The sequence below is a fragment of the Salvelinus fontinalis genome, unplaced genomic scaffold (assembly GCF_029448725.1).
Source record: "Salvelinus fontinalis isolate EN_2023a unplaced genomic scaffold, ASM2944872v1 scaffold_0390, whole genome shotgun sequence".
Lineage (NCBI taxonomy): Eukaryota > Metazoa > Chordata > Actinopteri > Salmoniformes > Salmonidae > Salvelinus > Salvelinus fontinalis.
The window spans coordinates 95,001-108,147 of record NW_026600599.1 but is presented as its reverse complement, the minus strand read 5'-3'; the positions used below and the strand labels follow the sequence as shown (position 1 = coordinate 108,147).

Genomic DNA, 13,147 nt, shown 5'->3' with positions numbered 1-13,147 from the left:
AGATATGTCAACAGTTTTCATGCCTATGAATGATGACACCAGTTCAAGGTACCTTAGCCAATTACTGGTGTCCTTTTGAATGGCTGGTCACACAACACATCATTTAAAAGGACAGTGAGATTGACTTATTACTTTGAAGGACATCATGTTTTCTTCCGTCTACTTGAGAGAATGTTTTTCCATTTTTTTTCTTCCTTCCTGGAAATCAAATCAAGTACGATTTTATTGGTCACCTACACATATTTAGCAGATGTTATTGTGGGTGTAGCGAAATGCTTGTGTTCCTAGTTCCAACAGTGCTGTAATATCTAACAGTGCAGTAGTATCTAACAGTGCAGTAGTATCTAACAGTGCAGCAGTATCTAACAGTACAGTAGTGTCTAACAGTGCAGTAGTATCTAACAGTGCAGTAGTGTCCAACAGTGCAGTAGTGTCTAACAGTGCAGTAGTGTCTAACAGTGCAGTAGTATCTAACAGTGCAGTAGTGTCTAACAGTGCAGTAGTGTCTAACAGTGCAGTAGTGTCTAACAGTGCAGTAGTATCTAACAGTGCAGTAGTGTCTAACAGTGTAGTATCTAACAGTGCAGTAGTGTCTAACAGTGCAGTAGTGTCTAACAGTGCAGTAGTATCTAACAGTGCAGTAGTGTCTAACAGTGCAGTAGTGTCTAACAGTGCAGTAGTATCTAACAGCGCAGTAGTGTCTAACAGTGCAGTAGTATCTAACAGTGCAGTAGTGTCTAACAGTGCAGTAGTGTCTAACAGTGCAGTAGTATCTAACAGTGCAGTAGTATCTAACAGTGCAGTAGTGTCTAACAGTGCAGTAGTATCTAACAGTGCAGTAGTATCTAACAGTGCAGTAGTATCTAACAGTGCAGTAGTATCTAACAGTGCAGTAGTGTCTAACAGTGCAGTAGTATCTAACAGTGCAGTAGTATCTAACAGTGCAGTAGTATCTAACAGTGCAGTAGTATCTAACAGTGCAGTAGTGTCTAACAGTGCAGTAGTATCTAACAGTGCAGTAGTGTCTAACAGTGCAGTAGTGTCTAACAGTGCAGTAGTATCTAACAGTGCAGTAGTGTCTAACAGTGCAGTAGTGTCTAACAGTGCAGTAGTGTCTAACAGTGCAGTAGTGTCTAACAGTGCAGTAGTGTCTAACAGTGCAGTAGTATCTAACAGTGCAGTAGTGTCTAACAGTGCAGTAGTGTCTAACAGTGCAGTAGTGTCTAACAGTGCAGTAGTATCTAACAGTGCAGTAGTGTCTAACAGTGCAGTAGTGTCTAACAGTGCAGTAGTGTCTAACAGTGCAGTAGTGTCTAACAGTGCAGTAGTGTCTAACAGTGCAGTAGTAGTCTAACAGTGCAGTAGTGTCTAACAGTGCAGTAGTGTCTAACAGTGCAGTAGTGTCTAACAGTGCAGTAGTGTCTAACAGTGCAGTAGTGTCTAACAGTGCAGTAGTGTCTAACAGTGCAGTAGTGTCTAACAGTGCAGTAGTGTCTAACAGTGCAGTAGTGTCTAACAGTGCAGTAGTGTCTAACAGTGCAGTAGTGTCTAACAGTGCAGTAGTGTCTAACAGTGCAGTAGTGTCTAACAGTGCAGTAGTGTCTAACAGTGCAGTAGTATCTAACAGTGCAGTAGTGTCTAACAGTGCAGTAGTGTCTAACAGTGCAGTAGTGTCTAACAGTGCAGTAGTATCTAACAGTGCAGTAGTGTCTAACAGTGCAGTAGTATCTAACAGTGCAGTAGTATCTAACAGTGCAGTAGTATCTAACAGTGCAGTAGTGTCTAACAGTGCAGTAGTATCTAACAGTGCAGTAGTGTCTAACAGTGCAGTAGTGTCTAACAGTGCAGTAGTGTCTAACAGTGCAGTAGTATCTAACAGTGCAGTAGTGTCTAACAGTGCAGTAGTGTCTAACAGTGCAGTAGTGTCTAACAGTGCAGTAGTGTCTAACAGTGCAGTAGTGTCTAACAGTGCAGTAGTGTCTAACAGTGCAGTAGTGTCTAACAGTGCAGTAGTATCTAACAGTGCAGTAGTGTCTAACAGTGCAGTAGTGTCTAACAGTGCAGTAGTGACTAACAGTGCAGTAGTGACTAACAGTGCAGTAGTGTCTAACAGTGCAGTAGTGTCTAACAGTGCAGTAGTGTCTAACAGTGCAGTAGTATCTAACAGTGCAGTAGTATCTAACAGTGCAGTAGTGTCTAACAGTGCAGTAGTGTCTAACAGTGCAGTAGTGTCTAACAGTGCAGTAGTGACTAACAGTGCAGTAGTATCTAACAGTGCAGTAGTATCTAACAGTGCAGTAGTGTCTAACAGTGCAGTAGTGTCTAACAGTGCAGTAGTATCTAACAGTGCAGTAGTGTCTAACAGTGCAGTAGTGTCTAACAGTGCAGTAGTATCTAACAGTGCAGTAGTGTCTAACAGTGCAGTAGTGTCTAACAGTGCAGTAGTGTCTAACAGTGCAGTAGTATCTAACAGTGCAGTAGTGTCTAACAGTGCAGTAGTATCTAACAGTGCAGTAGTGTCTAACAGTGCAGTAGTGTCTAACAGTGCAGTAGTGTCTAACAGTGCAGTAGTGTCTAACAGTGCAGTAGTGTCTAACAGTGCAGTAGTATCTAACAGTGCAGTAGTGTCTAACAGTGCAGTAGTGTCTAACAGTGCAGTAGTATCTAACAGTGCAGTAGTGTCTAACAGTGCAGTAGTGTCTAACAGTGCAGTAGTGTCTAACAGTGCAGTAGTATCTAACAGTGCAGTAGTGTCTAACAGTGCAGTAGTGTCTAACAGTGCAGTAGTATCTAACAGTGCAGTAGTATCTAACAGTGCAGTAGTATCTAACAGTGCAGTAGTATCTAACAGTGCAGTAGTATCTAACAGTGCAGTAGTATCTAACAGTGCAGTAGTATCTAACAGTGCAGTAGTATCTAACAGTGCAGTAGTGTCTAACAGTGCAGTAGTATCTAACAGTGCAGTAGTGTCTAACAGTGCAGTAGTGTCTAACAGTGCAGTAGTGTCTAACAGTGCAGTAGTATCTAACAGTGCAGTAGTGTCTAACAGTGCAGTAGTGTCTAACAGTGCAGTAGTGTCTAACAGTGCAGTAGTGTCTAACAGTGCAGTAGTGTCTAACAGTGCAGTAGTGTCTAACAGTGCAGTAGTGTCTAACAGTGCAGTAGTGTCTAACAGTGCAGTAGTGTCTAACAGTGCAGTAGTGACTAACAGTGCAGTAGTATCTAACAGTGCAGTAGTATCTAACAGTGCAGTAGTGTCTAACAGTGCAGTAGTGTCTAACAGTAGTGTCTAACAGTGCAGTAGTGTCTAACAGTAGTATCTAACAGTGCAGTAGTGTCTAACAGTGCAGTAGTGTCTAACAGTAGTATCTAACAGTGCAGTAGTGTCTAACAGTGCAGTAGTGTCTAACAGTGTAGTATCTAACAGTGCAGTAGTATCTAACAGTGCAGTAGTGTCTAACAGTGCAGTAGTGTCTAACAGTGTAGTATCTAACAGTGCAGTAGTGTCTAACAGTGCAGTAGTATCTAACAGTGCAGTAGTATCTAACAGTGCAGTAGTGTCTAACAGTGCAGTAGTATCTAACAGTGCAGTAGTGTCTAACAGTGCAGTAGTGTCTAACAGTGCAGTAGTATCTAACAGTGCAGTAGTGTCTAACAGTGCAGTAGTATCTAATAGTGCAGTAGTATCTAATAGTGCAGTAGTGTCTAACAGTGCAGTAGTATCTAACAGTGCAGTAGTGTCTAACAGTGCAGTAGTGTCTAACAGTGCAGTAGTGTCTAACAGTGCAGTAGTGTCTAACAGTGCAGTAGTGTGTAATAGTGCAGTAGTGTCTAACAGTGCAGTAGTATCTAATAGTGCAGTAGTGTCTAACAGTACAGTAGTGTCTAACAGTGCAGTAGTGTCTAACAGTGCAGTAGTATCTAATAGTGCAGTAGTGTCTAACAGTCCAGTAGTGTCTAACAGTACAGTAGTGTCTAACAGTGCAGTAGTGTCTAACAGTGCAGTAGTATCTAAAAGTGCAGTAGTGTCTAACAGTGCAGTAGTGTCTAACAGTGCAGTAGTGTCTAACAGTGCAGTAGTGTGTAACAGTGCAGTAGTGTCTAACAGTGCAGTAGTATCTAACAGTGCAGTAGTGTCTAACAGTGCAGTAGTGTGTAATAGTGCAGTAGTGTCTAACAGTGCAGTAGTATCTAATAGTGCAGTAGTGTCTAACAGTGCAGTAGTATCTAATAGTGCAGTAGTGTCTAACAGTGCAGTAGTGTCTAACAGTGCAGTAGTATCTAACAGTGCAGTAGTGTCTAACAGTGCAGTAGTATCTAACAGTGCAGTAGTATCTAACGGTGCAGTAGTGTCTAACAGTGCAGTAGTATCTAACAGTGCAGTAGTATCTAACAGTGCAGTAGTGTCTAACAGTGCAGTAGTGTCTAACAGTGCAGTAGTATCTAACAGTAGTGTCTAACAGTGCAGTAGTATCTAACAGTGCAGTAGTGTCTAACAGTGCAGTAGTATCTAACAGTGCAGTAGTATCTAACAGTGCAGTAGTGTCTAACAGTGCAGTAGTATCTAACAGTGCAGTAGTATCTAACAGTGCAGTAGTATCTAACAGTGCAGTAGTATCTAACAGTGCAGTAGTGTCTAACAGTGTAGTAGTATCTAACAGTGCAGTAGTGTCTAACAGTGTAGTAGTATCTAACAGTGCAGTAGTATCTAACAGTGCAGTAGTATCTAACAGTGCAGTAGTATCTAACAGTGCAGTAGTGTCTAACAGTAGTATCTAACAGTGCAGTAGTATCTAACAGTGTAGTAGTGTCTAACAGTGTAGTAGTATCTAACAGTGCAGTAGTATCTAACAGTGCAGTAGTATCTAACAGTGCAGTAGTATCTAACAGTGCAGTAGTATCTAACAGTAGTATCTAACAGTGCAGTAGTGTCTAACAGTGCAGTAGTGTCTAACAGTGCAGTAGTATCTAACAGTGCAGTAGTATCGAACAGTGCAGTAGTATCTAACAGTGCAGTAGTATCGAACAGTGCAGTAGTATCTAACAGTGCAGTAGTGTCTAACAGTGCAGTAGTATCTAAAAATGATTCACAAAATATACACAAATCTAAAAGTAAAAGAATGGAATTAAGAAATATATAAATATTAGGACGAGCAATGTTGGAGTGGCATTGACTAAAATACAGTAGAATATAATACAGTAAATAGATATGAGATGAGTAAAGCAGTATGTAAACATTATTACAGTGACTAGTGTTCCATCGTTAAAGTGGCCAGTGATTCCATGTCTATGTATATACGGCAGCAGCCTCTAAGGTGCAGGGTTGAGTAACCGGGTGGAAGCCGGCTAGTGATGGCAATTTAACAGTTTGATGGCCTTGGGATAGAAGCTGTTTTTCAGTCTCTCGGTACCGGCTTTGATGCACCTGTACTGACCTCTCCTTCTGGATGATAATGGGGTGAACAGGCCGTGGCTCAGGTGGTTGATGTCCTCGATGATCTTTTTGGCCTGTAACATGGGGTGCTGTAGGTGTCCTGGAGGGCAGGTAGAAATGTTGTTGAGTCACCATGGTCATGTTACTTCTGGGGACACTGGAGCAAAACCAAAAGAGTGTTTCTTATTGGACACGTACAAAGATAGTGCTTCCTGTTTCACTCCGTTATTGAGGGTTTTCTTCCATTTTGTGCCTACTTAATGCTTCCTGTTTCACTCCGTTATGGAGGGTTTTCTTCCATTTTGTGCCTACTTAATGCTTCCCTGTTTCACTCTGTTATGGAGGGTTTTCTTCCATTTTGTGCCTACTTAATGCCTCCCTGTTTCACTCCGTTATGGAGGGTTTTCTTCCATTTTGTGCCTACTTAATGCTTCCTGTTTCACTCCGTTATGGAGGGTTTTCTTCCATTTTGTGCCTACTTAATGCTTCCCTGTTTCACTCCGTTATGGAGGGTTTTCTTCCATTTTGTGCCTACTTAATACTTCCCTGTTTCACTCCGTTATGGAGGGTTTTCTTCCATTTTGTGCCTACTTAAATGCTTCCCTGTTTCACTCCGTTACGGAGGGTTTTCTTCCATTTTGTGTCTACTTAATGCTTCCCTATTTCACTCCGTTATGGAGGGGTTTCTCCCATTTTGTGCCTACTTAATGCTTCCTGTTTCACTCCGTTATTGAGGGTTTTCTTCCATTTTGTGCCTACTTAATACTTCCCTGTTTCACTCCGTTATGGAGGGTTTTCTTCCATTTTGTGCCTACTTAATGCTTCCCTGTTTCACTCCGTTATGGAGGGGTTTCTCCCATTTTGTGCCTACTTAATACTTCCCTATTTCACTCCGTTATGGAGGGGTTTCTCCCATTTTGTGCCTACTTAATGCTTCCCTGTTTCACTCCGTTATGGAGGGTTTTCTTCCATTTTGTGCCTACTTAATACAACCCACTTACTGTTTTGGAGGAGAGGGTGAATGAATGAAGTTCAGTACTGTAAATTCTTTACATTGCACAAATCTAGCAAAAGCTTAGGGCCACAGATTTCCTTCAAACTTAAAATCTGTTCTCATGTAGATACTCTGTGGTTAGTTTAGCGCTGTCTTGCAGCCGTTTAGCTTTGCCTCAGATCACACACTGATGACAGACAGCACATACACTGAGTAGTGGAGAGGAGACCGGTGGCTACACACACACACACACACACACACACACACACACACACACACACACACACACACACACACACACACACACACACACACACACACACACACACACACACACACACACACACACACACACACACACACACTAGCTAGCGTTATTATTACAGGTTTATAATTTATCACTCGTCCCCTTGAACCCTCCGTGGCACACACACACACGGATGCACACACACACTCACACACAAACACACACACATTAAAAAGCACCCACGTACACACACCCTCCCACGCCCTGGCCCCATCAACGCTAGTCAGGGAGGACTATCCAGACTCTGGTATATCCGGGCTACTCCTCAAGCCAGCAGGATGTTGTAGTAGCTGCTGCTAGCCTCCATCTCTTTAAATCAATGTGTTCTGCTACACTATTTCCCCCAGATACACTAGTTAGACTGCGGCCCAAATGGCACCTTATTCATGATCACCAGGCAGCCCCAGATATTGATCTCTCCATGTAGTGATCACCAGGCAGCCCCAGATATTGATCTCTCCATGTAGTGATCACCAGGCAGCCCCAGATATTGATCTCTCCGTGTAGTGATCACCAGGCAGCCCCAGATATTGATCTCTCCATGTAGTGATCACCAGGCAGCCCCAGATATTGATCTCTCCCATGTAGTGATCACCAGGCAGCCCCAGATATTGATCTCTCCATGTAGTGATCACCAGGCAGCCCCAGATATTGATCTCTCCATGTAGTGATCACCAGGCAGCCCCAGATATTGATCTCTCCATATAGTGATCACCAGGCATCCCCAGATATTCATCTCTCCATGTAGTGATCACCAGGCAGCCCCAGATTTTGATCTCTCCGTGTAGTGATCACCAGGCAGCCCCAGATATTGATCTCTCCATGTAGTGATCACCAGGCAGCCCCAGATATTGATCTCTCCATGTAGTGATCACCAGGCAGCCCCAGATATTGATCTCTCCATGTAGTGATCACCAGGCAGCCCCAGATATTGATCTCTCCATGTAGTGATCACCAGGCAGCCCCAGATATTGATCTCTCCATGTAGTGATCACCAGGCAGCCCCAGATATTGATCTCTCCCATGTTGCATTTCAGGGCTTAACAAAGTAAAACTGTCTGCCTGGCCCAGGCCTACAGGACTGACTGTTAGACTAGAGGCACAGAAAACACACACACACACACACACACACACACACACACACACACACACACACACACACACACACACACACACACACACACACACACACACACACACACACACACACACACACACACACACACACACACACACACACACACACACACACACCCGAGACCTTTAGGAGTGTGTAAGGCTAGAAGCCATGAGGCAGGGTGTTAACGGAGGAGATACCTGGCTCTGACTGAGATGTGTGTGTTTGCAGGGTGTCCCCTATGTGGAGGGCAATGGGATGAGCAGTCTGTACAAACTGCAGGTAAGAACTTCACTGTACTCATCCTCATCACCTTGGTGAGTCAGGTGTTGCCTCCCTACCGATGCATCCCTACCGATGCAACTAGCATCACAGTGCTAGTCAACAGTTGTATAGCTGACATGTTACTCATAGTCTGTTGATTGTTTGTTGAGCATCGGTAGGGTGACCCTCAAAGTAAAGGTTACCACATTCCCCTATATACTGTAGGCTACTGTAGATACCATGTCATCAGATACCATGTCATCAGATACCATATTATCACATACCATATAATCAGATACCATGTCATCAGATACCATGTCATCAGATACCGTGTCATCAGATACCATATCATCAGATACCATGTCATCAGATACTATGTCTTCAGATACCATGTCATCAGATACCATATTATCACATACCATATAATCAGATACCATATCATCAGATACTATGTCATCAGATACCATGTCATCAGATACCATATCATCAGATACCATGTCATCAGATACCATGTCATCAGATACCATGTCATCAGATACCATGTTATCAGATACCGTGTCATCAGATACCGTGTCATCAGATACCGTGTCATCAGATGCCGTGTCATCAGATGCCGTGTCATCAGATGCCGTGTCATCAGATACCGTGTCATCAGATACCGTGTCATCAGATACCATATTATCAGATACCATATTATCAGATACCGTGTCATCAGATACCATATTATCAGATACTGTGTCATCAGATACCATATAATCAGATACCGTGTCATCAGATACCATGTCATCAGATACCATGTCATCAGATACCATGTCATCAGATACCATATTATCAGATGCCGTGTCATCAGATACCATGTCATCAAATACCGTGTCATCAGATACAATGTCATCAGATACCATATCATCAGATACCATATTATCAGATACCGTGTCATCACATACCATATTATCAGATACCGTGTCATCAGATACCATATAATCAGATACTGTGTCATCAGATACCATGTCAGCGTTGTGTTGAATGTTATGATGATAATACTAGTTTCTCCACAGAGTGGAGGAGCCATCTCAGGACCCCCTGGACCACCAGGTGCACCAGTAAGTACCATCTACTGTCTCATCATCCATCCTCCTACTGTATCATCCTCCCACTGTCTCATCATCCATCATCCTACTGTATCATCCTCCTACTGTCTCATCCTCCTACTGTATCATCCTCCTACTGTCTCATCATCCTGCTGTCTCATCCTCCTACTGTATCATCCTCCTACTGTCTCATCATCTACTGTCTCATCATCCATTCTCCGAATGTATCATCCTCCTACTGTCTCATCATCCTGCTGTCTCATCATCCATCCTCCTACTGTCTCATCATCCTACTGTATTATCATCTACTGTCTCATCATCTACTGTCTCATCATCCATCCTCCTACTGTCTCATCATCCTACTGTCTCATCAACCTACTGTCTTATCATCTACTGTCTCATCATCTACTGTCTCATCATCCATCCTCCTACTGTCTCATCATCCTACTGTCTCATCATCCTACTGTCTCATCATCCTACTGTCTCATCATCTATCCTCCTACTGTCTCATCCTCCTACTGTCTCATCATCCTACTGTCTCATCCTCCTACTGTCTCATCCTCCTACTGTCTCATCATCCTACTGTCTTATCATCTACTGTCTCATCATCTACTGTCTCATCATCCATCCTCCTACTGTCTCATCCTCCTTCTGTCTCATCATCCTACTGTCTCATCATCCTACTGTCTCATCATCCTACTGTCTCATCATCCTACTGTCTCATCATCCTACTGTCTCATCATCCTACTGTCTCATCATCCTACTGTCTCATCATCCTACTGTCTCATCATCCTACTGTCTCATCCTCCTACTGTCTCATCATCCTACTGTCTCATCCTCCTACTGTCTCATCATCCTACTGTCTCATCCTCCTACTGTCTCATCCTCCTACTGTCTCATCATCCTACTGTCTCATCATCCTACTGTCTCATCATCCTACTGTCTCATCCTCCTACTGTCTCATCATCCTACTGTCTCATCCTCCTACTGTCTCATCATCCTACTGTCTCATCCTCCTACTGTCTCATCCTCCTACTGTCTCATCATCCTACTGTCTCATCATCCTACTGTCTCATCATCCTACTGTCTCATCATCCTACTGTCTCATCATCCTACTGTCTCATCCTCCTACTGTCTCATCATCCTACTGTCTCATCATCTATCATCCTACTGTCTCATCATCCTACTGTCTCATCATCTATCATCCTACTGTCTCATCATCCTACTGTCTCATCATCCTGCTGTCTCATCATCCTACTGTCTCATCATCCTACTGTCTCATCATCTATCATCCTACTGTCTCATCATCCTGCTGTCTCATCATCCTACTGTCTCATCATCCTACTGTCTCATCATCCTACTGTCTCATCATCCTACTGTCTCATCATCTATCATCCTACTGTCTCATCATCCTACTGTCTCATCATCTATCATCCTACTGTCTCATCATCCTGCTGTCTCATCATCCTACTGTCTCATCATCCTGCTGTCTCATCATCCTACTGTCTCATCATCCTACTGTCTCATCATCTATCATCCTACTGTCTCATCATCCTGCTGTCTCATCATCCTACTGTCTCATCCTCCCACTGTCTCATCATCCTGCTGTCTCATCGTCCCACTGTCTCATCATCCTACTGTCTCATCATCCATCATCCTACTGTCTCATCCTCCTACTGTCTCATCATCCTACTGTCTCATCATCCTACGGTCTCATCATCCTACTGTCTCATCATCCATCATCCTACTGTCTCATCATCCATCATCCTACTGTCTCATCATCCATCATCCTACTGTCTCATCCTCCTACTGTCTCATCATCCTGCTGTCTCATCGTCCCACTGTCTCATCATCCTACTGTCTCATCATCCATCATCCTACTGTCTCATCATCCTACTATCTCATCATCCTGCTGTCTCATCGTCCCACTGTCTCATCATCCTACTGTCTCATCATCCCACTGTCTCATCATCCTACTGTCTCATCATCCATCATCCTACTGTCTCATCATCCTACTGTCTCATCATCCTACTGTCTCATCATCCCACTGTCTCATCATCCTACTGTCTCATCATCCATCCTAACCAGACATGTATTCAGATCCTGTGTACTGTACTGTCAGGGTCAGAAACACACAGGCCATACTTTATCATCCTAAGAGTAGCTGTCATCTCCTTCACTGTCTCCAGGCCTCTAGTTAGACTCAGTCATGTTCAGGGAGAGCTCACTGGTGGGAAGAAACAGACAGACAGACAGACAGACAGACAGACAGACAGACAGACAGACAGACAGAGAGACAGACAGACAGAGAGAGAGAGAGAGAGAGAGAGAGAGAGAGAGAGAGAGAGAGAGAGAGAGAGAGAGAGAGAGAGAGAGAGAGAGAGAGAGAGAGAGAGAGAGAGAGAGAGAGAGAGAGAGAGAGAGAGAGGTGGCCTGACTCTGTTCTCCCTGCATTGTGCCTCTGTGGCGAGGTGTGGTGACCTGATTTACTTATCAAAGCCACTGAGCTCTGCCCTTATCAGTCTGTCTGTAATCTACCTACAACCCTCGGAGACTTTACCTCTTCCATCATAACACACAGACACTCCGCTCATAGGACCTGCAGGGGTCCACAAAGAGAACTCAGATAAACTGGTCAACTGTTTTTCACACAACGGGCAGCCTACCCAGGGACCACAGTAGAATCTCTGGGGAGCTTTTCTCTGTCTGTCTGTCTGTCTGCATCTAACATGTACAGTACTGCTGGGGGTATCATGAAGTGGTTTGGTACTCCCAGAGAGCATCTAACATGTACAGTACTGCTGGGGGTATCATGAAGTGGTTTGATACTCCCAGAGAGCATCTAACATGTACAGTACTGCTGGGGGTATCATGAAGTGGTTTGATACTCCCAGAGAGCATCTAACATGTACAGTACTGCTGGGGGTATCATGAAGTGGTTTAGTATTCCCAGAGAGCATCTAACATGTACAGTACTGCTGGGGGTATCATGAAGTGGTTTGGTACTCACAGAGAGCATCTAACATGTACAGTACTGCTGGGGGTATCATGAAGGGGTTTCATACTCCCAGAGGGCATCTAACATGTACAGTACTGCTGGGGGTATCATGAAGTGGTTTGGTACTCCCAGAGAGCATTTACTGAATGTTAAATATATTACCTGTCAGGTATATTAACTCTTTGTAATGTACACTTGTTAAATGTATTTATCTTAAATGTAATGTATTTAATGTCAATTGTAATAGTTTATAATGTCATTTTAGGTCTGAGTTGGACTCTAGGAAGATTAGCTGTCGCCATGGCATCTGCTAACAGGGATCCTAATGAAACATTCAATTAATTCTAGAAGAATTAAGAAATAATTAAAGTGACGAGTTAAAATGGAGAACAATAAAAGCAACAGGCTACAGTAAATTATACAATATGTCCATTTTAGTTTACTTCCAATTAGATTTTGCTGTTTGTTTTATGTCTCTAATTGTTTACATTTTTTTGCACGCTGTTAACTTTTATTGACAATAAGTCTGACTTTATGACTATAACTGTACAGCTGCCAGTGTATATAAACAGTACAGTCATATCCTGTATTAAACTTGACACTTACCAAAAGTGTAAAGTAATTGATGCTAAAAGTCTTAACAACAAAAATGCCATTTCTCTGTTAACCCAGTTAAAAATCTCTTAAAGGGTTTTAGAAGGGCCTCCCAAGTGAAGCAGTGATCTGAAAACAGCTCTTAAAGGGTCTCATGTAAAAGCTCTACTGTATATGACTTTGTAATTGGAGTGATGGCCTTCCACTGTCTCTTTCTTCTGTATAGGGCCCCAAAGGAGACGAGGGAAGAGTGGTGAGTTGACATCTTTTCATTCTAGGGAATATATTTTAATGAAAGTGTTTCTCACCTGTTTTCATATGCAGTCCAACAGAACTAACAAGGGAGACTTG

The 13,147-nt window shown here is 43.1% G+C and overlaps 1 protein-coding gene across 1 annotated transcript in view; it reads left to right on the top strand.

Moving 5' to 3' along the window:
• LOC129845857 (collagen alpha-1(XIX) chain-like) overlaps nt 1–13,147 on the top strand; it is a 132,780-nt gene that overhangs the window by 60,343 nt on the left and 59,290 nt on the right. Inside the window, exons 24-26 of the mRNA XM_055913783.1 lie at nt 8,084–8,134; nt 9,172–9,216; nt 13,023–13,049. Of these exons, the coding sequence (XP_055769758.1) occupies nt 8,084–8,134; nt 9,172–9,216; nt 13,023–13,049 (123 nt within the window). The remainder of the gene's footprint in view (nt 1–8,083; nt 8,135–9,171; nt 9,217–13,022; nt 13,050–13,147) is intronic.